At 42.3% G+C, this 26,436-nt stretch overlaps 1 protein-coding gene across 1 annotated transcript in view; it reads right to left on the reverse strand.

The window, feature by feature from the left end:
• Window positions 1-26,436, reverse strand: part of phf21b (PHD finger protein 21B) — an 88,852-nt gene that overhangs the window by 38,979 nt on the left and 23,437 nt on the right. Inside the window, exon 3 of the mRNA XM_073481083.1 lies at window positions 6,776-6,820. Coding sequence (XP_073337184.1) covers window positions 6,776-6,820 — 45 coding nt within the window. The remainder of the gene's footprint in view (window positions 1-6,775; window positions 6,821-26,436) is intronic.

The raw sequence follows: 26,436 nt of genomic DNA on the forward strand, positions 1-26,436 counted from the left end.
TGAACTAAAGGCCTCGTCACCTCTGATCAACCAGCAGCCTGAACACTGAACATCAGTGATGAGGAGGAGGAGGGGGACAGCTGGAGAGGCTGGAGAGGCTGGGGGAGGAGGGGTGAGGCTGGGGGAGGAGGGCTGAGGCTGGGGGAGGAGGGCTGAGGCTGGGGGAGGAGGGCTGAGGCTGTGGGGGAGGAGCTGAGCTGGAGGCCAGCAGATGGACCCCCGCAAACAATAGAGGCAGACAGATGCAGCCACAAAGAGCAGCGACCACACACACACACACACACACACACACACACACACACACATCAACACACAGAAACCGAGAGACGACCTCTGAACGTGAGGCTGCAGTTCATCAGACGGCCACCAGGAGCTCAAACACAAACTGAAAACTTCCACCTGAATATTCAAAGTCAGCTGATTCAAACTGCCGATACGGCCTTTAGATTATATCTTCATATTTTCAGGCTGTGTTGCATCTTTCTATATATTTTGACTGGGCGACAAATCAAGCATCATGAGATTTTTGACCACATACGGACCAGGTGCTCAGAGAAATCAACTTTCTTGAATCAAGAAAGAAAAGTGCAGAATTACAAAAGTAAGAGCTTGTTTTAAGAGGAGACCCGACAGGTGGAAACATTATTTTGACATTTTGGGCTGTTTTGCTTCAGGAACACGTCTGTGTTTATTTGAGTTCAGATTTCTCTTCTGGAGATTTTCATATCTAAACATAAAACTTGTAATAAAGACATTGTTATTGTGATATCTACTAGCTAAAGATTTAACCCAAATCACCATTTGTCTGGTTTGTTTGGTGTAATTTGTAAAAAAAAAAAATGGCCAGAATTTTAAGGTACCTACAGGAGGCAGCATAACTGCTAACTGCTGCTCACTGTACTCTAGCTGCCATAGCAAGTAGCTCTGATAGCTGACTGGAGTCATGATCCCATGTTACTTACATCTTTTGTTATGTTCTGATTGACAGTGCTGGTAAAAGGTTAAAAACCGTCCTCTTGTTTTAAAAAATGAACCTTTCACGACTCAGTTAAAGAGAAGCTGATCAGATATTTGTATGCAGAAGCAGGAGCGTCATCAGTGTGAACATCTGCTCTCACCACAACCTCGCTGCATCTCTTCTGAGATATTTGAGAACTTCCTGCAGGCGCTCAGGGGGCTCTGAGGGGACAAAGGGAGGGTGTTTCTGTCCCTCCCCTCCTCCCCCTTCAGTGGAGGGGCGACGCAGCCCGAGGCGGAGAGGAAACATCCCAACACACTCATCCGTGCAGGAGGAGGAGCCTCGTGATGTAACATGGAGGCCTGGCGCTGAAACACCGCCACAGTTCACATGAATCTCAAATCAAATCCATTTTATTGATAAAGCCAAAAATCACAGTCACCTCACGTCAGTACAGTGAACCACATCCTCTGGATCAGGTGGAATCAGGAAAAACTTCCCTTATTGGGCAGAAGAATAAAAAAGATGGAGGAAACTCTCCAGGGACGGACGGACAGACAGGAGGTAGATGTGGTTGGTACAGAACAACACAACGTGAGGGAACATCCTGCAGCAGCCTCGAGCCTTCAACGCTCCACAAAGTTCACCTTTGTTTCAAACTCAGCGCACCAGTCAAGCTGCTGGAGCTCTGGCACCAGGACACAGGCGTCTCAGCGCTTCTGGACTCTGAGCTTCTGGATATCAAGTGTCATAACCTCATCATTTCATCCTGTCAGACATTTGAGTCAAATTTTAAAGTAATTATCACATGAAATCTTGAGTTAAAATGTGTTGTGTGAGGTCACAGTGGCCCTGACCTCTGACCTCTGATCACTTCTCATCAGTTCATCCTGAGTCATAGAGGACATTTGTACCAAATTTGAAGAAATTCCCTCAAAGGTGTTCTTGTTTTCCTCCATCTGTCCACTGTGATACAATTAATTTACAGAACAAAATAATTATCTGATACTGTATCTCATGTCCAGAAAAGTCAATCAAATCCTCACCTCATGCTCAGGATTGAATCATCGTGACGACAAACGGCTCATTTCTGATTAAAAAATGATTTAACATATTACTCATCGAAGCTTCACTTTCCTCTTTTCTGACTCGTCAGTTAACCGGCCGACAGCTCCAGCTCGAGGTACGATCAAGAATAAAAGATGTGTAACTCCTCATGTTGGGATAAAGGATGGCAACGTATATTTTAACGACACTAAAACTCTTTTCTTTCTTGAGATAAGAGGAACATGGAGCCTGAATTCATTCTCAGATTTGTTCATAAACATTCAACAACAGAAGATTAAAACACATGAGTGAGACTCCAGACAGCAGACCAGGACCAGCGCAGCCAGAGACGCTGTCCACTCCGTGTTTTAAAGATGTATATTTATGCAGCCTGTCACCGCTCTTTGTTTCCTATTTACTCAACCACATCTTACAATAACCTCTGACCGCCGGAGCCTGACTGAGCGCGCTCCGTGCCAGGATGTGTTGAGGACAGATAGTCGAGCTCACGACGGCCAAAATGTCCGTCCAAACGGAGAGACGGCGGAGTAATTTTACACCGAGTCAGAGAAGAGGCTGAGGACCTGAAGACACCTTTTCTGTTTCTGTCATTTATCCTCATTTCTTTGGTGATCAATCACTGGATTGTAAATACTTCCCTAGTTTTAAAAACAATATGTATCATTTACTTTGAAAGAAACAGGAAATCCTCAAAGCCAAGACAACAAAGAGGAGACACAACAGGTGAAACATTATTTTGACATTTTGGGCCGTTTTGCTTCAATAACACGTCTTCAGTTTTTCATATATAAATATAAAATAATAATAATATAGAAATAACATAATGTTGTTATAGTGATATCTATTAGCTGTCTGGAACTGTATCTTTAAAGGTGTAGTTTGTAAGAAATGGCCAGAATTTGAAGGTAGCTCCAAAACACCAGGGGGCAGCATAACCACTAACTGCTGCTCACTGAACTCTAGCTGCTGTTAGCAAGTAGCTCTGTTAGCAGGGGAGCTAAGTGGCCCTATAAGCTGACTGGAGTCTCAGACATCCATCAACGAGAGACGAGTCGTCCACCACAGGATCAGTCCAAGTCAAAACATCTGAGTCCGAGTCAAATACGTAACGTCAACACTTGTTTCTTCACGTCAGACACCAAACTGTCCAGTTGTATTCCTCTTTATGTTCTGAAGGGTTTTACAGAGCGCTTTGTTCATGTTTCATTCACAGCCTGATTTATAGAACAATTTATTCCTAAAAATGACGGCTGTTGACAATATTTTCTGATTTATGGAGCAAGATGTCCAAAATAAAACAAGGATTTTGATCCTGGCTTTACCCGACGTTCCTGTTCCTGTTCCTGTTCTGGGAATGAATGTAAAGTAGATTTCTAGAAAATGTCTCATTGAAATACAAAAAATAACTGAATGTCAGTAATCAGCTGTTGAGGTTTCGTGTTGACGTCCATGTTCACCTGTAGTGTCTCCTCTTATGAAACCTCCTCATCACAGTTTATGGAGGAGGTGTGGAGCAGAGCGGCTCTCTCTCCACCTCCCTCCTCCACCTCCCTCCTCCTCCTCCTTCTTGCCTCGCCAAGTGTGACGACTTTCAATATCAGTGTATTTGATTTGAGGCCAGCGGGTAAATATTGACAGAGTGGATCTGAATGGAAGACGCTCTGTTTCTGCAGCGGTGCGTCTGAGATGAGTTTTCCTCTGCCGTCGGAGGAGGTGGTGCATCGCGGCGGGGCTCGCCGGAGGAGGATGGAGGATATTCGGGCGGCGGCGTGGGGCTCTGGGAGGCTGCCGGGGCCTCCCGTCAACACCAGCCATTTTCTTTCATTTATTTCCCCTCTCTACATCCATCCCACTGACTGCTGCCGCCATCAACTCAGCTGGTTGTGAACCATCAATTCCTCTCTCTTCACTCCGTCCTCTCTCTCGTCTGGTTCGAACACGACGCTGCAGCTGCAGCTCTGATTGAATCATGAAATACAGGAGCGAGCACACAAAGTGACCCTGACTTCTGCTTAAACTAGTTCCCTCTCCAACTCAATGATTCACTCCATACAGCCAATTAAAGGCGCCCTTAACAACGACAGCCATCAAAGCTGCCCCCCCACCCCCCACCCACCCCCGACTCTTTTCAGCGCCATTATTGCTCATCCGCAATCACTTCAAATTAGATCTACAAGTCAATACCAGAAGTCAATATTTAATTTGCTCATAGCAGGTGGTGATTCAGTCAGAGACATGGTGGATCGCCGACACAGAAACCGTGTCCTTCATACAAAGCACTGACTGGGCTGAGAACAACAGACAGGAAACTGGAGCTAATAGTTTTATAGTTTCCTCTAAAATACGTTTATATATTAGTGAAAGCAGTAAGTTACTTTGCAGTAATCAGTACTGTCTGAGTAGAGTTGTGCGTTACTGATTACACTACTTTTGATCACCGCAGAAGTACGACTAGCATGTTGTTGGCTTGAGTCTTGGACTTCAGCCCACAACAGATGATAATAACAAACACAGATGTTTTTGCTAATATCTAAAAATCACAAGAATGTATCCTCTGGGGACCATGAATGTCTAAATCATAACATCCATCTTTACTCAACAGCATGTCGCGTGTTTCACTCCATACGTCCTGAAGATGATGGTACATTTCATAGACAGACAGTTGTATCTGGACCTGTAGACAGCAAAGACTGCAGCTAACTTGGAAAAACTTTAAGGTTGTTTTTTGTACTTTGTTAACCAGATAAACATGTTTATATTTTCAGACTTCAGCTCTTTATGTGGCAGTGAACACACCACCACAACTATGTATGAGTAAATGTAACTATATGAATCTCCTACAAAGACTCTCTCAGGACCAATCAGTGTTTAAACTGTTCTTAATGTGATCGTCTGTACATCCGTCCTGGTGTCTCAGTGCATGCTGGGACTTACTGTGACCCGAGGATGAAGCAGGGTCAAGAGAGCTCGCTCCGTCCTAAACGACTGTTTTTAAGGATGAAGACGGCGGCCTGCCTGCCTTGATGTTGACTGGCTGTTAAACACTTTAGTGAACCCTCCAGAGAATAATCGAACAGCTTCACTCTGTGTCGTATTATGATGTTCACGATTGATCTCCCTCTTCGGCTCTGTCTAATTATGCCTCAGGGAGGTAACAAAGGAAGGTGTTGCTCAGCGGACTCTTCATTACTTGGCTGGAGGAGGACCTCGGCAGCGACTCGCTGAGCAAAAACTGGTGAGGACTCGTGTTTATCTGGTGTGCCAACGTGGCCGACGGCGGTTTGTTTCCACGTCAACGCCTCTGGGGATGTTTTTGTTCTGCAGGAATCACTCAGAACTTTTGTGGGTATCGTTGAAACGGCAGCGGTCGACTCTGGAGGAGCGGTTTTAATTAGCTCCTCTGGTTAACAGCAGCAGGAGTAAAAGTACGCTGATAGAACACGTTTTACAACATGACCGTCATGCCGCGTTGAAAGCTGCTCAAACTGACAAGAGTCCTGCCAGAACCAGCTGAGGAGGGAAAAAATGCAAATCTACCCATTTACAAGGTAAACCTGTAAAACAAATTCAGCCTCAATTACACACGCTGATGCCTCGCAACAATTATCCACCCATCACGGAGCGCACAGTTCATTTTAATTAGGTTTTTTTTTTGTTCAGGGCTCTTCTGCATCACATGCACTGTGAGGGCCTGCAGAAAGAAGAGCTGCCACCATCGACTTCCACTCCGTAATGAATCGCAGCTCTGAAATTAAACTGACGTGTAATGAATCTCCATCCTTCTCTCTGTTTTACTCCTCTCTCTTCAACTCATTTAAATTCATCAGCATTTTCCTGCAGCCACAGATGCTCACTGTGAGGCTGCCCCAATGCAGTTTCACTGAGAATGTCCACTATATGCTATACTTTCCTCAAGCTTGTCAACTTGGGCATTCGAATCTCACTTCCTGCTCTGTATGATAAACAAACCCGTCCATCACTGGGACAAACAGACTCCATGTTTCTACACAAAGACAGAAAGAAGTTCATGTAGAACATTTGCTGAATTCACAAGAAGGAACAAATAAGTCAGAATCAGTCAGAGACAGAGTTTCACACAGTTTATAAAGTGTCTCCAACTCAACAACTCACTAAACTGACACATTTGTTAAGGGAGTCTGGGGACAAAGAAGTCGCCTATACTGGTTACTGTTTAGTGTATCTGTAAAATGTGACATGTTTAGCATCAATAAAATGTTTCTTCTTTCATAAACTGAGTGTAAATGGTGAAATCAGTGTAAACAGTGTGTTCAAACAGCTGCTAAATGTTGGCAGGTAAGACTTTAGCACTTTAGAGTTGATCAGTTTCTCCTCATGAAACAACTCTTAAAATCACCACATTTGTTAAGGGAGTCTGGTGATGATGAGGTTACTAGTTCAATGAAACAGACAGTGTGTTCACAGACACCTGCTGCTAACGTTGGCAGGTTAACAGAGGAACAACCTGTCATTTACATCACAGTGAAGCACCTGGAGATGAGACTGTGTGTGATCCATTCTGCCTGTCGTTGGCGTCTTCATTTTTATGTGCACAGGTTTTGAGACTAAACTTTTTCAGTGACCCAAAGTTTCCCTCCTCTGTGTGTGTGTGTATATATATATATATATATATATATATATATATATATATATATATATATATATATATATATATATATATATATATATATATCCCATCATCAGTGTGCTGTACACAGAGCTTCTCCTCACCTGTCCGTTCTGAAGTTCGTTGAGGCCTTTGCACAACGTCTGATTCTGCAACAGAGAGGAAAAGAAAACAGAGTAAATAAAACGTTCAGGCTGAAACTGGAATCGTATCAATACAGACTCTTATCGACATTTTATACATCAGTGCGGTGACATTTGTGGAAGTTCAGAAATCCTGATTCAGATGACTGTTTTTGGTTAATCCAATCATTAATAAACCTGATAAATCAATAAATCTCATCACACTGACTGAAAATTCAATGAAGACGCTCATTGATTTGAAACAGTGACCTTATGAAACCACAGAGAGCAGAGGGATTGGAGGGACAGTATCGATGGTAGCTGACACATTGTTATGGTCTCATACAGAACAGGGTTACATTATTTTACAAAAGCATATTTACACTGTGACATAAATAAACAAATCACTCAGAAACAACCTGCTAACACCTGAACAACAGCCTCAACAATGACAGCAACGTCTGAATTCCCATAAGAAAAATGTGGATTTGAAGGCAGCGATGGAAATGTAGATTAAAAGTTTCATCCTCTGGGATCATGAATATCCACAGCAGAGTTCATGGAACTGGAGTGTAACATCTTGTCACACAGTGGAAATTTTGTTTTGAGTTCGTAGTTTCCTCAATGGAAAGGGTTCATCCTCTGGGGACAATTAATGTGCTCAGTGAAATTCATTATAATCTGACCTGAATTTATTTTTAGTAGAAATTTTGGGTAAAGCTTAAGAAATTAGTAAATTCATCAAGATTTATCCCCTGGGGTCACCCAAATCTTTGAAAATTGTCCTCTTGGGACTATGAATTACCACAACAAATGAAAATGTAGTAATAAGCTTTTAAAATATCTTGTCATAAACCAAAATAACAACTTTTTAGGCTGAAAAGGGCACTACAGGAATGGTCAGGGTTCAGCAAAATGTTATTGACTCATCCTCTGGAGACCATGAATATCCACAGCAGATTTAATGGAAATGTAGCAATTAGTTTTAGTATTTAGTTTTTTTCTTGTCAGATAAAAATGTTGGTCCAGCAGAAATTTTCACTCTTCATTGACTTTCCACAATTAGTTTCCAAAATGGAAAGGGTTCATCCTCTGGGGACAATTAATGTGCTCATTGAAATTCACTATAATCTGCCCTGAAAAAAAATCATCAAGAGTCATCCTCTGGGGGTCACCATTTTTTTGGATTCATCATCAGGGGACCATGAATATCCACAGCAGATTTTATGGAAATTAAACCGTTGTATTGTATTTTGATGTAGCACAAGTAGAGTAAAGGTTACGAAACCACTAAATTCATCAAGATGTATCCTCAGTGGACAACGCATATTCACAGGAGATTTAATGGATGAAGGTGGTGCAACAGAAAAGGTGAAGGGTGTTATTCATTAATCAACGTCAGCAGCTGGTCGACTTCATGCTGCAGCGGATGCTTCTCCTCGCCCACCCTGCTCTTTAACAAACACCAGTGAAGCCTCAGGAGACACTGACAGAGGCATGCTATCACAGCTGGACCGATCCGAGCCGGCAGAGGAAGATCTGCGCCTATTTGTCATCTGTAATCTAACATAGAAGAACGTCTGGGGACTGCAGCAGAAAAACTGAAGCCCGGTCGCGAATCTTGATTTTTTAATTTCCCTCCAGCAGGGCAGGTGGTTCGGTGGAGTGAGGAGTGTGTGAGGATACTCGGATAGATAAATAGAGGCGGATTCATTCGGTATGCATTGCTTTTCACGCTGGGGAAATTTATAAGCGGAGTGCTGATAGTTTCCAGATCAGGTGCACTCGGGAGTTGAGCGGCGTTGCGTCAGAGAGAGATTACTGCACCGTTTTACAACGCTGTGTTTGACGTTTTACTGTGTCACCATCACCACCTCCGCCTCAGACACTTCAGCCAGTGTTACTGCAGAGCATTTCTGCACAGATCAGTCTGAGGTTACTACAGCCATCAGCAGGAGGAGGAAGTGAGGACGATGACCTCTGCTGTAACAGTACAGAGGCTGGGGAGGAAATATTCAGTGTTTCAGAGAGATTAACAATTTAAACACACTAACAGGTTTTTCAGGAGAACACTGCTGCATGAATAATGTCAGTGTTTTTCCTCGGTTTGTTCAAGGTCTAGCTGCATGTATCTGGCGTGATGTTTGGGGGTCGTCCCTGGAGAAAATTAAATGTTTTTCAATGAAAATAGTATTAACGCCTCTCGATTATACATGTCTGTGTACCGGTAAAGTTGTTGCAAGTTGCAAGTTTAGCAGAACATGATGTCACAGTGCATTTAACCTTTTGGATATCAATCATAACGTCATGAATTCTTGAGTTATGGCCAAAAATGTGTTTTGTGAAGTCACAGTTCACCAAATTCTGATCACTTCTTCCCCGAGTCCAAGTGGACATTTGTTCCAAATCTTAAGAAATTCCCTGAAGGCGTTGTGGAGATATGGCGTTCACAAAAGTGGATGAACAGATTATCCGAAATATCATGGAAAAAATGGATCATAAATAATCTCCACCCATAAATCTTAAAGGAGCGAGTTGACCTGACTTTTGTGAGGAGAAAGTCAGGTCAATATTTTTCGGGTGAAGTCTCGTAGTCCACAAACATTTCTGGAGCGTCACAGTAAAACAGAGTTGCAGCATCCTGCTAAACACCTGAAGCAGCTGGAGATGATTTAAAACATCAGATGTCTCTGTACAGCTCGTCTGCTGTGATCACAGACTGCAGAAGAGAAGAGATCACAACCTGATCTGAAAAGATGTGGGAGTGGGTGCACGCTAACAATTTTAGCTTAGCAGCTACAGTGAAGATTTCATCTTAATAAAAGGTCGTAAATAACATCTTCTCAGATCAGTTTGTGATCTCAGGACTTCTGGAGACTTGGATCACAGCAGACGAGCTGTATGGAGACATCTGATGTTTCTTTGGTTGTTTTGTACGCCAAGTCTCCAGCTACTACAGTTGTTGCTATGAAGCTCCAAAAAATGTTTTTTGGAAACAAAACTTCACTTGACGACTGCTCAAAATGACAAAAAAAAAGCTTTTGCAACAGCACCTTGTACTGCTGAATTCCTCTTCAGTTTTGTGACTTGCTTATGAAGTTATGAGAAGAAAACTTTTATCTAAACCCATTTTCTGACATTTGAAAATTGCATTTATGCAGAGTTATTTTGTCCGATAGTGAAAGTGAAAAGTGAGTTGTGAAGGGAAAACAAAAACAACAAGGCAAGAAAAAAACCTCGTGGTTGTTCCACAATGACTGATGCTTCTAATTTGTTCGATTTAAATGAGCAGAGTGAAACTAAAATTCTACTTTTCTGAAACAAAAGTGCACATCAAGGTCATGACACACTATAAGGGAAGATGCTGATTGGACACAAATATAAGGCGCCGTGCTTATTGGCACATTTATGCAAAGTTTCTGTATTAAAGCCGGCCCACTGTTTGCCCTTCATTCCTAAAATACAAATATTTGGTTCACAGGATAAAGATCAGCTCGCTCAGAGAAAAGGACGGACTGAATTTGCTGCTGACTGCATGTGAATGACTGTTTTCTCTCAACACATAATCCTCCCCCTTCCCCTGAATGCAACAAAATGAAAACAAATGGCATTCCCCCCCATATTTACAGCCAGAGCATCTGTTCAAAATGCACACAAACACAGCCGGCTTTTGCTTCCTTGTTAGCATTTGGATGGGGAGGCTTTCTGGGGAGAGCATTAGCGCTGTTTGGCTAACTCTGACGGGCTTCATCTCTCAAAGCTGCAACCGTGGAGCCTCGTGGGAAACGACGGCCACCTGCCCAGCTGCCTCCATCGCAACACTCCCAACTCTCTACTGTCAGCTGCAGCCCAGCCCCAGATTTAACAACCGCCAAATATATGAAAAATATGTCTTCTGTGGTTTAATCAGCACGCAGCAGCTGCCAGAAGTAGTTAGAACTTTTTAAGGTGATTATGTGTGAAGGTCAGGGTCAAAGGTTACAGAAAATTTAAATAAAATCAATCGTGACTGAAAACAGAAAGATAATTTTCAAATATGGTGACACAGCACGAGGTCACCTTGTAAGAAATGTTTGAACAAGATTAAAAAGTCAAGAAAGGCAACAATTATCCCAAAATGAGCCTGATGATGGCGAGAGCTATAAGTGTGGAAATGAAAAGGGTTCATCCTCTGAGGATATGAATGTGTTTACAGTCAAGTTGTTGGCAATCTGAACTTTACTTTCTTTTAATTTAGAGTGGAAGCTAGAAGAAAGAGAAGAAATGTTGGCCTATTTGTGGTGCTAAAGGGAAACGTAAATTTATAAAGATTCATCCTCTGGGACCATGAATATCCAGAGCAGATTTCATGAAAATCCAAACATTTGTTTGATGAATATCTTGTCATAGTTAAAATGTTGAGCTTTCAGTTTAATGCTGACGCTAGAGGAAACAGGTTGACAGAAGTTTTGGGGAATCATCCTCTGGAGACCCTAAATATCTGAGGCAGAATTCATTCAACTCTGGCCAGATGTTGTTGAAACATCTCGCTGTGGACCACAAATTTGGTGACAATATTTCTGCATGTTTATTGTTTTGGCCAGAGAAGAAAATACTCCTGCCAGGTAGCCTGATATTAGGACACTGGCTGGAGTGTTAGAGAAGCCAATCACAGGAGACTGGAGGTAAAAGGAGCAGGAGGAGGTGTGAGGAGGCAGAGGGACGGAGGTCCGGAGGAGGAGGAGGAGGCCTGGTCCCGGGTGTGACAGCAGCTGATGGCAGCGTGAGGCTGAAACATGCTCCGACATGCCAGTGTTCAATTAGAGGTGTGGCTCTCACATATTCACAGCTCCAGCAGGAAAACAGCCACTTAGTTACAGTGAAAATGACTGCTGGAGCATCATTTAGGACGCCTGTGGATACTGTTTCTACATGTTAATTAAAAGAAGCTCTTGGAAGCTCGATTTACCAGCTGTTCTGTCGTTTTTAGAGGAAAAAACATTTTTCATTGCAGCAGTGCTGCTTTTTGACCAGGCGGGATTCTCAAACAGCAGCTGCTCCACGTTCAGGTCCCACCTTCTACTAACAAAGTGCACAAGTTGCTACTGCTTCTGAACTGTTCATATAAAGATCAATAAGTAGACCAGCAAAGAAGTTTTCACAACCTTGTGTTTAAGTTAGACATAAAGCATTAAGGGATAATTTATGAAACATTAATGAAAGACATTTACAACTGATAAAACCTGTTTGAACTATGTTAAATAAAAGAGGACCAAGCTTGATGCTACATGTACAAAATATGTCCCTTTATCTGGATCCACACCAGAAGTTAATGGGATCTATTCTGGGCCGACCAACCAATCACTAAACTAACCAAACCACCAACCAACAGACAGACATGAGTGAAAACCTCACCGGTAGAGGTAGAAAATCAACGAGCATATTTATGCAGATGACACTCAAATGTACGTTGTTATGTCACCAAGAGAAAACACATCACAAATCAACAAATGACTGGATTTTACTTTTCAGGTGAACATTTCCTTCGACTAAGATGATGTGCTGGTTTCTACAGTGTGGCAGATAGAATCTGATTTACTGCCACTTCTATAAATCTCAACGGTTCAGGATCGTGAACTTTTCCTGCACCTGACTGGACGAACAACAAACAAGCGGCTCGCTGGGCTTTTATTGCTTTTTACTTTCAAAGGATAAAAACATGGCAGCTCTTCAGAAAACGTCCGACTGAAAGTGCCTGCACAAATGTTTTATTACAAATTTAATATGATAAAGAGGCCGTGAATCCTGTACATTTAGAGCAGCAGCCGTTTATCTTTCTTGTTTTCATCCTCACAGTTTTCTGATTGGCTTCCATTTTTCACCATCACAAACTGAGCTTTGGAGGCCGACACTGAGAGAGACTGTTGATAGTCGGTCTCTAACAGGTCACTGTGGAGAAAATGATTGAGCTGCAGACGTGGCGTGGCCTCTCGCTTTGCCTCTGGGAGCTGCCGGCGACACGGCGTCATCCATTTCTGCAGGCAGCGCGAGTGTGTGTGTGCGCGTCCCACTCCATCTCCATGCGATCACACAACACATTGCCTTTTCATTAGATGCAGGTAAATGAAATTGTCTTTCGTCTTCTGCGGCTGCACATGTGAGAGGAAGTCGTCCATGTACAGACACAGAATCTAATCCTCAGCTGACGTATAGAAACAGACTTAAACAGCACCAACAAATTCATGTAACCATTACATAAAGAAAGCCAGACTAAATGTCTACATGCGACTCCTCTTCCTCCCTCTCACCCTGTCACAGTGACTAACGCTCCACCACACAGTACCGAGGGGAACCAGCAGTCCTCACATTTATTTGGACGTGAGCAGATGAATATAAAACGCACAATCGACTCCCAACACACCCACCTCGTCTGCTGCTCAGTCTGAGAAGAAAATCCTGTTCTGTGTCTTCAGGGTCTCGATTTATTTTTGTGCAACATAAATTCTTTCACTTTTTAGCCAAGTTACCGACACTGACCGTGATATAAAAAAACAAAATAGATACTGGATTGTGCTAAATATACACGTGAGATAATATCATGGACATCGAGCTGGGGTTGGGTACCGACTGAATTAAATGAAATCAAACGGTTGCAGTTATCAGTGCTTGAGAGTTCATCTTTAGAGTAGCGTTAGATAGAAAGAGAGCAAACGAGATGTCACAAAGCTGAACAAACCTGAGGAATCACCGGTTCAAACATCAAATACATCTAAAGGCTGAAGAGTGTATATGTTTGACAGCCTGAAAGCTAGCTGATGTTAGGGCACCTGCAGCCAGCACTGCGCTCGTTAACAGAGAGTTGAACCCTCCTCCATGAACGACGAGGCATCAGCATCTTCATGTAATTACTTATCTGGCTGGAGGAGTTGTTGTAGATAACTGTCTTGGTTCACAAAGACATTACAGACGAGACAAACCACTTTATGCAATTTGAAGAGAAAAGTCCGTAACGCCAAGAATGGCGGTTGTGCGACACACATCCCATCACATCACTGGCATTGCTGCACTGACGCCAGCGCACAGTTGAGATTCACAACAGGTTAAATTGATTTGGTGCAGACGGGTCAATAATAAGCTGTGTTGTGTATCTGTGCACATGTGCAGTAGAAGCGTTTTCAACTTTATTTGTTAAAAAGTCATCAAACTTTTGAAGCGTTTCTTATCTCATTGAACAGGTGAGTCTATACATGCAGTTTTTATGTCCTGTTGACCACTGAGAGGCTCTCTGCACTCATTTAGACGGGGGCTGGTCTTGCCAAGATGGCTGCCGAGTGGCAAGACTATCCTAAAAGGACTTTGACGTTATCTTAGCATTTTTACTGGTGTCAGCTAAAACTCTGTACTGTATGAAATTCCTTACCAACATACTGTTGAGTACACTGAAACACTGTGAGGTTTTTGTAGTTTGTCCCAAACCTCATTATGTGAACTGCATTTTATCTACAGGGAGATATTACAGTAACCTGTTGTAGTGACAACATCATAACAAAAATGCTGTTTCTTCTACTTTGGATGAGACAGTAGATGCTGTAACATTGTATTGCTGCCCTCTACTGCTAGTTTTTAATGTTCCCTTTGACAGTTATTTATATACGTTTATATGGTTCAGTACTGGTTCAATACAGTAATATTCCATCAGTTTCTCCAGGTCCTACTTGAAGCACTGCCGGTTGTATTTGCTGATTTAATTCTTACAACTGTAATAACAAAGAGAGTGAAGTACTGAGGAAAGGTAGCATTGGATACCTGTGCTAAATTTACCACCACCGGTATAGGTTCACATGTGAATGGTACCAAATCCAACTGATAACATCTTTTTTAAATTTTCTACAGATATCGTGATATTATCATTATCGCAAATTTGTTTGGTGTCGTGAAAATCTGCTATCATGCAGCCGTCCTATGTAGTAAAATCGATAAAGATATCTTCACCTCTGCTGCTTTGATTCAGGTTCTTTCTCTTTGAAAGTCTTGATGGAAGTGTTAAATTAAATCGACGTCCACACAGGAGGAGCACAGCAGAGGTCAGCGACGCCTGTGCTGTATGTTTCGTTCACCTCTGAGCTGATAAAGGAAGAAAAAACAAACCCAGCCTCACGTCTGTGTGAAGCAGCATCAGCCTTCATTTGAACGACATGCTGTAAAGACTGAATACCGTCAGAGAGCGAGATCAGGCCGGAGAACAACCTCAGCAGCGCTGTGTCTTTATTTGTATGTGAGCAGAAGCCTTGTTATATTTGGCATGTTGCTAAGGAAACTGGCCTTCATTTAAGAACTATTGTTGCCTCTTCCACGAAGGGTGGAACAAACTGTGCCGAGGCTTTTCTTTTCATTTCTGAAGTATCCCTTTGACACGGAGCTCAGGTACAGCAGAGTTTAGTGCCACGCTAAAGAGCATGAACAAAAAAAAAAAATCTGTGGCAAGCAAGTCATTATTTTTCATTAAGCAAAGCCGCACAGTAATCACTCTTCAGTTCAGGGCCCAGATTCAGCTGACCGCTGAATAATGTGGAGTGAACACACACACACAGAAACACACACTGGTAGCCAGGAGCTGTGGAGAGACATCATGGATATACAGTCCTCAGAAATAACACAGCGCCTGTGGGCAGCAGCAGCACTTCAGCTCGCTCCGAATAATTGGGTTAATTTAGCCGTTTAGTGTGATGACGCCCCAGGACGGCGCCCAAAAAAGTCCACAGCAGCTCCAACAGTTGTGACAAAAATAAAAAATAAAAGCAAGGCAGCAGCAGCAGCAGCTAACAGCGTCCGTACCGTTTCTGCCTTTATCTCTTTCTCTGGGGCACTTCTGTCCAAACCCCATTTATTTTTAATTGCTTTTGTCCGCATCTTTGTTTACGTCTCTGCGGCCTCCGATAAGCAAGGCAATAATGGGAAATTAATTTGAATACATTTACAGAGGTAGCTAAAATGTCGGCCTTTAAAATAAAACTCATTGCTGCAGAGAGCAGCACGACATGAACCTCATTCTGCTGCTTTCATTAGCTTCCTGGGCAGCGCTCAGATTTCCATACGCGTGCTAACAAAGCAGCTGGTGTCTCCGACAGGCGACATGTAAACACAATGTATGTCAGAGGGCAAGGAAGACGTATCACAGCCGTCTGGACGGAGGGTGAAATCAGTCGAACAGAGGCTGCAGAGCGGTTACACAGATACTGATAGCAGAGTCAGACTGTGTCAGGGCCGAACATTAAGAGGAAAAATCTTTTGTGGATCTGTGAGCACCAGTTTAGTGCTTATCAGGAAGTGAGGAGAGCTGAACTGAGGCAGCTAAGAGCTGGTTTCACTTACAAACACCTTCAGAGAACTGAAAACATGGCCGACTGGCTCCCTTCTTATAGATTCTTTTGAATTTTGTCATTCTTGTCGTCTGAAGGCCCAGTTTTAAAGGACAAACTGGGAGTAATGTAGTAAGATTAAAGATGTACTGTATGTTAGTTTGTTTCCAAAACAGAGACCGAACAAGGAGAAGCAGACCAGACCAAAGGTATGCCAGAGTAAGCATAAAAGGGGTGTCCACATACTTTTGGCCACATAGTGTATTAAGATAATAGTCTTGTAAATCTCCCACAAAGCGTCTTTTTAATCACGTGACCTAAACTCACTCCCAGCCTCAGAAAATACTTAAAAACTACAGAAAACTACGTTTCTGCTAAAGCCTGCTTTTTTTAGCTGAGGTTTGGTGTGTCGGATTGCTGTTAATACTACAGCACCCATAAGCCTTATCTGCCTGTTGCCATGGAGACCACAGAGCATCTCAGCAGCAGGTCCTTCTCGTCTTCAAGCCTTCTTTCCTACTGTCTCGATGCATTCATGTGCAGTAAAATAAAATCAGAAGAACGACTCTCTGAGCAGAATCACCTTGTAGATTTGCCGTTTTTAGCCTCTACAAACACAGTGGCGTAAATTGAGGCCGTTATCGTCCCCTCGTCACATTTCCCTCCTCTTCACTCCAACCCTACATCCCGTAGCTGCCTTTCACCCATCACTCACGGCGACCTTGTCGAGGAAAAACAAATTAAAGTCCCATTTATTAAACGGTGCTCTTTGTTAGCGCCTGACTGGCAGCACAAGGACGGCCCCCGCCGCTGCTAAATTTAACCCCAAACCCAACAAACACTCTCTACAGATGATTCAGCTTTTATTTAGCTGGTTTTGATGAACTGTTCGTGGTTTTATTAACACAATAGTTCATCTTGCTCCTGTTCCGTCTCTCTGGGAACAGATGACACACGCACACACAGATGAATGAATCAAAACATTATTTTTATTTTATTCAGGAGTTCAGTCCTGAACACAGCGGGCATGCTTCAAGACCACTTTATCCGCCCGCCGCCCTTCAGCTCAAGGTTATCATAATAACCAAACACAAACCTCATGAAATGTTCAGATTTATCAGCATTTAACTGCTCCTGTCTTACAGAAAGTCTTTCAAACAGTCAAAAGATAAATCTGGTGCCAACAAATCACACAAAAAGATGTAAATCGAGCACTGAGGCGAGTGGACGCTGGAATAAAACTTCAACTCAACAGAAGTGACGGTTTATTCAGATCAAGATATTTCAAGATGAATCCAAAATAGATTTCATCAGTTTAGGCCCGGTGTACGAGTTTAAACCAGTTTGATTTTATGCACGGGAATATGTCAGATGTACGTGGAACGCGGTGGAAGCAAGCAGCTAGTTAGCAGCAGCCCTGGGATAGCTGATTAGCTTAGTGCCTGAGTGTCACACGCTACAATATTTAAAAAGGGGCAGTTTGTAAGAATTGTCCACCTGTCAAATTCACAGTCACAGTAAGGCAGAATATCACCACAGTAACCGCTAACTGCTGCTAATAGTAGCTGCCGTTAGCTACTAAGTTCAGTTAATCGTGCAGCTAACAGTGATAGCAGATGATTCTGCCTGGATTTGGAAGTAAATGGCAAGAAGCTTGCTGGTTAGCATGCTAACGTCAATAGATATCTCTGCAATACAATACACAGACATCTTCGACATAACATCAAAACTTTTATCTTTACATTTTGCTGATAATTATTCATTTCTGAATGTTTTAAACTAAAATTCCTACAAATCACACAAAGCCTCGTTTTGATCTGCTTCTGTTATATATATTTTTTTTTTTTTATTCGAAAATAACTTACCAAGCCTAGCTTTAATACAAACACTTCCTGTATCTGTTTCAAATTAAAAGCCCTCTAGAGTTTCAGTGTACAGAAACCCTTCATTTCTTAATAAGACTTTTATTGTGAAACATTTGCAGGAAGGTTATTTTCAGATTAAACTTTAGAAAAAGATAAAAGTTCAGTTGTGAGAAATAAGTCCGCGATGTGTAGCAGTTGTTCTGATGGATGTAGTGCTGCACTCAGGTGTTTAGACGTTAAACACAGATTTCATATCAGTTAAAATATGATTAATGAAGTGAACTACTCGTGTCTGATTTTAATATGTTTTACATTTCTTTGAGCCTGAACAGAACACAGCAGCTTAATTCAGGCACGTTTTGGTGGATGTATATTTACATAATCAACATATTCTCATTAAAACAAACGTCACAGCCCGCTCAGATCAGCTCTCACTGCTCGAGTGCAACTGATGGTGAAAGTCAGATTTCAGTGTGCAGAAAAGAGGCGGCACAATTCATGAGTCAAACGCTGCACGTAGCTGCACTCAAGGACATTTCTGAGGCCTTGAACGCAGATATTCAAAGACGTCCTCCTGCTGCTTTTGTTAAATTATGATTCTTAAGTCGACGATTTCCGCTCCACTTTAGTTACCAGGCAACTTGGCTGCACATTTTAAGTGAGACGTGATTAAGCAAACATATTATTCTCCTCTCTGAAACACATTTCAGCTCGGGCCTGTTAGTCTCTCTGCTCCTGCTTTTAATTCCTCACATGGAGCTCTTTATCGCAGCGTGTCACTGCCTTTGACAAAATTGGGCCTGGCGCTGCTGTCCCACAGACATGATAAAAACCTGGGTGAAAAAAAACAAAAAAACAGCGCCCTGCAGCAGAAATCTGTCAGAAAGTGGTCCTGGCAGAGGAAAGGTGACACATATGCAGCCTTAAATCTCAGCTCGAGCCAGGAAATCCCTTTTCAGCTCGAATCACAATCATCAGCCTCTCACACAGTCACAAACCGTCGTGCTGCTTTATGTGCCTGTTTGCATTTCTGTGCTGTTTTCCAGAGCGAGGCCCGGCTTGTACAGTTGTGTTCCCTCCCAGCGAGCAGCAGTTTATTTACAGACTCACACACACTCGTTTTAAAGCATGGCAGAGCTATTAATAGCGTGGCAGCAGCCCTGATCTGTAGCTTGAGAGGAGACTGCATACGAACCATGCCATCTTCTGGCTGCAGCAGAGAGAAAAGAGAGGAGAGGGAGGAGAGAGAGAGAGGAAGAAAAAAAAAACGACAAATCACCGTCGACATCCAGCCGGTGTGGAAGTGGAGACAGAGATACTGCTGCTCACAGACGATAACAAACCAGAGATACAACGTAGAGAAGCATCTTATTTAACATCACGTCTCCTGACGACACTGAAACAAAGGAGAAGCTTCCACTGCATCATCACTATGTTTCTCTGGCAGGTGAATCCTTCAACATGTCCGTCTGTCGCCGCTTAAATAAGTCAGAATAAACACAAACAAATGACTCATCTGGACATCACTTCACTGAGATGTATCAGGCTCCGTTTTCTTTTTGGTCTGAGGCCAAAATTATTAATAAATTATCAGAGCTGGGTACTGAAGCTCAAACACTAACTGTGTCTGCAGCCCTGAGTGTAGAAAACTGTCACACACTGAATTTAAAGTCTAAAATCAAGGTCTTCTTCTTTAGTTTGGAAATGTTACACTGTGATTAATTAAGTTCTTGTACAGAGCTGTCACGGCTCTCCAAACCCACGACTGGATTCGATTACAACAAGATCTTAGATGTGTATCTTGTTCAGTCGAGGTAACATCTTGTGTTTACAAGATAAAGGACAGATATATATTTACTTATTTACTATTTCCTGCCGCGGAGCCTCTCAGCTGAGGGATTTCTCACAACCGGAGTGACAATATCTTCAATCTTAGATCAAAGCTTAAATATTTTGTTTACACGCAAGATATTTGATTGCAGGAGATCAATATCTCATGTGCCCAACTAACATCTGTCCATAGAAGATAACTCTGTGTGTGTGTGTGTGTGTGTGTGTGTGTGTGTGTGTGTGTGTGTGTGTGTGTGTAATATCCACACGATCCATGTCATGTTATCTCGTAACAACTAAAGCAGTGTTCATTTTGACAGACATTTTAGATTTAGTCCAAGTCTTCAGACGAAAATGCCTTTTAGTTTCAGTCCTCTGTCATTTTTATCCTTCGTAGTTTTAGTCGACTAAAGCTCAAAAACATTTTAGTCAAAATATATAAATATATACATGCACACTAATACTATCATTAAAATCACACTTGTGCTGAAACTGAGCCTCCCTGAGCTCAGATCACACACAAATATCTTACAAATAAACTGAACTGCCGTGTAACTGACTGTAAAGAGTGAAAACACATCGAGCATAATCACAAGCTGCAGCAGAAATCAGAAAGGCAGGGAGCTGTGATTACAATCGACAGACAGACTAGACTCACCATTGTGGGGAAAGATTATTCATTTCTTTGACTGTCCAACAGGACACCACAAACATTTAAGTCCCGTCACATCGATGAAAACAAGACACACATTTCGTTAAACTTTTTGTTAGAAGATCTTCTTTCAGCTCGTCATCGTCATGAAAAAAGGACGTTGACCAACAATTTCCATCATAGTGTTCATTAACAAAATTAACACTGAACTACAGAGAGCTCGATATTAGATTCTTGTCTGCGTGGTTTAAAGTTTATGACTAGCTTAGGTTTTTAACCACATGTGGGTCCAATATCGTGCAGTTACATGCTATAACTGCTGTATTTCTAACATTTCTGGTGCTATACGCTGCCTGTGCGTACGAAAATACAGGTCTGTTATATTGTTGAGGGAATTGGTGCCAAAGGAAATCATCTACTGCAGGTAACACTGACTAGAGACAAGAACCTCATACAACTCCAAATAAAAAATACCCAAACTATCCCTTTAAAGTTGCTGAGAAGTCAGAATCAAAGCTTTAATGTTTTTAATCACGTCTCTCACCTTTACGCCAGAATCCGGCCCAACCGTGGCAGAAAAACTCACTTTGTAGTTATTCTTAAAAGGTATTTTAGAGTTTGAATTTCCCTGGAAAATGATAAAAAATGTTGATGACTCATAAATAAATGTCCTCTTAATTTCTACGGTGCTGGCCTGGATGTATGAAGAGAAGGAGTGTTTCTCGGGACTGGACCTCACAGATTACTGCACAAAAACACATTTATAACTTGGATGATGTAACGTTTGTAAACACCAATCAATACCCACGACCTAGCAGCCAGTTTTTACAGGAAAAAACGTGGCCATGCTGAAGCGAACAGCTCTCCACTCGCTGTTTCATTTGGACTTTAAAAAAATCCCCAACACCTCTCTGCTGTCAGCAGAAGGCAGCCATTTTGTTTCAGGCCTGTGAAGTTGCTGTAGCTGTCCCAGCTCTGTGTGTTGTACTGAACCTCCCCCCGTCTCTTCCTGCTTTTCCACCCGTCCTGTATCAGTACAGTCTGCTCCGCTCGCTCCCCTGACAAACATCATCTTCTGGCGGTCACGTCGGCAGGTCGGCCCTGAACGCCGGCTGCTTCCAAACCTCTCCAGCTGAAGCTCTGACTCACAGGTCAGCGTAACCCGGCAGAGAGAACAGGATGGAGGAATATGGGTGATATTTTTAGGTGAGTGACTCACACAGACACACATCTCTCTCTTTTCTCCACGCTTTCGCTTCTTGACTAAATGTCTTAACAGAGTGCCTGAGCAGTAACGAGCTAACACAGCAGCGGGATGAAAGGGCCCCGTCGCCGCTGGATGGTGCGTTTTCATTATGTGAAACTGCAACCAGGCCTTAATTCTGCTGTTCTGAACACGGCTCAAAATAGCTCCATCGAAATCAGGGGTGAAATTAGAAATACCTCGTGTGGCACCTCCGTCACTATAAAGATCTGTGTGAAGGATGAGACTTCATTTAAGAGTGTCGGATTAGATTTCAGCTACAGGCCTGAGCTGAATACATTTTACATCTGATTAATACGTGTGATGCTGCCATTTATTTATTTTTTAAATAGCAGCATCACATATGATATTTTTTTATGTTCACGATTAATAAACGTGGTTTCAGATTCATTCTGACCTCCTGTTCTCTCCATGCAATTCTAAAACACCATGAAAGATACAGGAGGTGGTTCAGGAAAGACAGTTTTCACCTGAAACCGGATCTGGACCGAGAATTATCCACCGTGGCCTTGTAGTTCTGGTTCTACAAATCCATGAGTCGATCTGTTTTCATTGATGGCTACACACACATCTGGACTAGTAACGATCAACAGATGGTTGGTTTTATGTCCTGACAACTGTCATTTACATTTTCAAACCTTCCTTTACAAAGATAGGGGGATTTTATAACAGTTTGACTTTATCCTGGTGTCTTTTTGACAAGTTCAAATATTATTCACCCAAAAAAAAGACGATTCAACTACGGACACCAGCCTTCTGTGGTTCAACAAGAACCACCAGAGTGAACCCTCTTCACAAACAAATCAATAAAGGATCTCTGAAAAACACTGAAGTGATTAGACACTCACACACTGACACACACACACACACATGCTGCCATGGTTACAATACCATGGAGTAAAATATATATACACACATCCCTTATATGGATCACTTCCTTGACCGTTCATGATCAGCACATAGATTTAATATTAGTTATCTTTAGAGATTATATAAGGCAGAATATAATACATGGGGTTATTTTTAATTGTTCAATTCCCAGAGAGGTTAACTGTTTCAGTGCCACTGGAGACAATAAAGTTTATTGTTCAACTGTTAAGTGTCCTGCCTCCGTTACATATCTGTGTCGCAAATGTTTCATCACCACATTTGAGGGATCGACGAAGTAAATACGTGTATAAATGTCGATATATTGATATTTTGGAATGTTTTACTCCATCACATCGGTCTGACTCCAGTGGAAATTACTCGTCACCTATTCTGCTGTTCAATCGCTAAAAAGTGATAATAAAGTTGGAAGTGGCTCAGATGTTCTTGGTTAGATCACACCTGCTGCACCTTTAAGATCTTTTGTTGTTGGATGCCATCAGAGATTTAAAACTAATTTCACAATCCAAAGTACAACATGTAGAAAAACACAGTTTTTTTTTTTTCAGACAGTAGATTGGTGGAGAACTGAAGGTGTAGAGGTAAAATAAAATAAGGTTTTAGTATGCTGATCTTAAAACTCAGTATGTAAGACATTAAAGAACCGTTCCTGTTATTGTTCCTGACTGTTTTAACTGCCTGCAGACGCTCTGCAGATTCATTTTGCTTTCAAAAGATGTCGGCGTGTTTTCACAGTCAGGACACACTGTCATTGTTAGCTCAACTCTTGGCAAACCTTTGGGCTCCGTGCGGCAATAACAAATCTGGATATCAATGCTGAATTAGCGAGCGGAGTCTGTTTTACAGTTGAATGTACCTTTGTGACGGCGCCCCGTCACAACTTCAAAGCACAGAGACTTTTGAGGCACAAATGTCCCCAACTTTGAAGTTGATCAGGGAGGCTGCCGAGCAGCGGCTGACAGTGGGAGGGGTCTGGATGAAGGCTGAGAGCCTCCCTAGAGGTTTCTCCACCACTGCGAGAAAGAAAACACACTTCACTTCAAAGCACAGCCGCTCCTCCATCGCTGCGACTCGCTATCTTCACTGCTTCTGCAGCCGGAGCCGCCGCCGCCGTGCAACCAGTGCCTCCAGTTCTATCATCCCAGTTTCTATGTGGGACGACAAAAAACTGAACACAACGACCAGCAGACAGTCTCACAGTGGAGGCTGCCACACTTCTATAAAAGCTGGATATTCATGGTCTCTCGGTTGTGGTGACCCTCTGACCTTTCCCCAAGAGCCAACACCAGACCAAGATTAATTCAGTCAAGTAAAATTAATCAAGTATGTAAAAACGTCACATTTGACAGCAAACTCTTCAGTGACCCACCTCCATCAGTGGACTGGCTCACATTGCTTCAGCTTTAGATTGTTGCTGCTAATCTCAGGTAAATCATTTTGACGTCCCGTGCCGACAAGCTGGAGAGTCCAAAATGGAAGAAACTATAAACTGCCCCAGAACAGTTTGTCGTCTTTCATGAGACAAGAGTTCGTCCTACACACGTCTTGTGAATAAACACTGTTAACGTCCCATTTCAATGAGGTGGCTATCAGTTAGCAGGATGACAGTTGTTTCTCTTTTACTAACAATGGCAGCTTCTTCCACTATTTTCTCAAAGTTTGTCTTGAGAAAACAGGCATTTTGTCAGATTCCTGTATGTTTATGACTTCGGGACAATCTGCACCAATCATTCACCGCTTCATGATTAAAAGACAATGGATATTGAAATAACAAGGACACGCTTGTTTTGACTGACCAATAGTCCAAAAACACAAAAAATCTTGATTTACTGTTGCTGACAACAAAAGCCAAGTTCTGCTATGAAATAACATTTTTCAATAATCCTAAATATTATCTGGCAATTACATACCAGACTGTGAGAAAAACAGAAAACGCATTTTCTTTTTAGCATGCTGTAATATCACAAGGTATCATTAGTTCAGAAGACTCATGTTATGTTTAAATAAGCTTCAGGCTATATGAATTATTTCCAGACACTGAGGAGGAGCAGTGTACAGACAGCTTGTGTAAATGTAAAGATTATTGGGATATTAAGAACCAAATTGAAACAGAAGCCATGACAATCTTCCTCGTGTTGACTCTGAGGATGCTCACAGATACCCACACATGTTAACAGAGTACATAAAGAGTAATAATGAGTTAATTTGCTCAATAGAAATGAGCTGTATTGTTCCTGGCGGCTCAGGCAGAGGTAAATTTAGCCTGCCACGTCACACGTGAGCAAGAGAAAAGGAGGGTAAACTCTCTGTAGCATTAAGTCTTTACTCGGCCCTTTTCCAAGGCAATGTTTGTGTCACTGCTGCTTTGATTAAGGGGATTTCCAAAGATTATATTCCCCACAAACTAGAAAGGCATTATCAGTATTAAAGCAGCGATGCCTTGAGCTATGCTGGAGATCTGTGGATGAGATCAGATTTGAGAGGGATGGCAGGATTAGACGCACAGAGGCGTAGACCTGACAGCTCATCACAGCTTAACACAGGCTCGATCCCCACGACACCGCCGATATCCCTCCGTCTACTAAATATTTGGACGCGGGACCGGATACAAACTGCCAGCAACAACAGAGGAGGAGGGAGGGTGATGCTGCACTGCTCAGGAAAAACTTTTCTAGTTCCTGTTTTGTTAAATGTGTCAGAACAATCAGTGGGATCCCATCACTTTGTGGAGGTTGTCAGGGATGCACATAACAGGGGTGTCAATTCAGTGTGACTTTCCATTTTAAGGTCACGATTCGATTCTCAAGTTGATCGGTGGTACTGCCTTTGAATTTGATTATTTCTGATTTCAGGCAAAGAGATATCTAATAAACATCTGATGGGCAGATCAGTATGGCCCTGGTTTTTTGGAGTCATGTCCTCCAGAGGATGAATCAGTCCCGAGTTGGCTCTCAGAGTAAATTCATCATGTGTTTGGTTCTTTCGGGGTCAGTTCAGTCGAGCCATTCGTCGCCGAGGTAAACATAAAACAGTGGCGAAGCTTCTCTACAGCAATATTTTCCTTTTAGATTTCTGCCACCTCGATACGGCCCGGCGCCACATAATGAACGACTGTGAGGGCCCTGCATCATGTGACACATTCATCTTCTTCCTCTGTGCCACTCCCACCCTCCTCCTCCTCCTCCTCCTCCTCCTCCTCCTCCGTTGCATCATGGGACAACAGGGAAGTGTTTAGTAAATCAGGACGAGTCCTCCTGGGCCCAAACAAGAGCATCTCTCTCCTTCATCACTGCTGCAGCTCTGCTACTACAGTCACTGTGAGTTGCTTCCTGAAATATTTCTCATCTACGTTGACATTTTTGAGAGTTAAGTTTGGAGTAATGACGGACGAATAAAGATCTGCTCACATCTGTGGTTCACCAGTCACCTTTTCTTTGTTCTCATAATTCATTTAACAAGTATATAAGGTGATTATTTGCCCGCAGGCATTTCATGACTGTTAAACAACTGCACGGTCATTAAGGTTTAATTAGATGGAAGTCATAAAATGCTAACGAGACCTTCCTGCGGGAAATAAGGCTGATTTTATTTAGCATTTTAACACATAAATATCAAGAAATTATCGACAATTTCTGAAGAAATGTTTCATGTGCAAAATCATTTTAAATAGTTTTAAGTTGCGTCTTTAAAGTAACAAACTGCGACTTTATTACGAATTAATGTAATTGTTTTTTCAATTAATAAATCAATCATTTGGTCTAAAATGTCGCTTTACGCGTGATGAAAATTGTTAGCATTTTAAGAAA

The sequence above is a fragment of the Pagrus major genome, chromosome 14, assembly GCF_040436345.1.
Source record: "Pagrus major chromosome 14, Pma_NU_1.0".
In the NCBI taxonomy this organism is placed as follows: domain Eukaryota; kingdom Metazoa; phylum Chordata; class Actinopteri; order Spariformes; family Sparidae; genus Pagrus; species Pagrus major.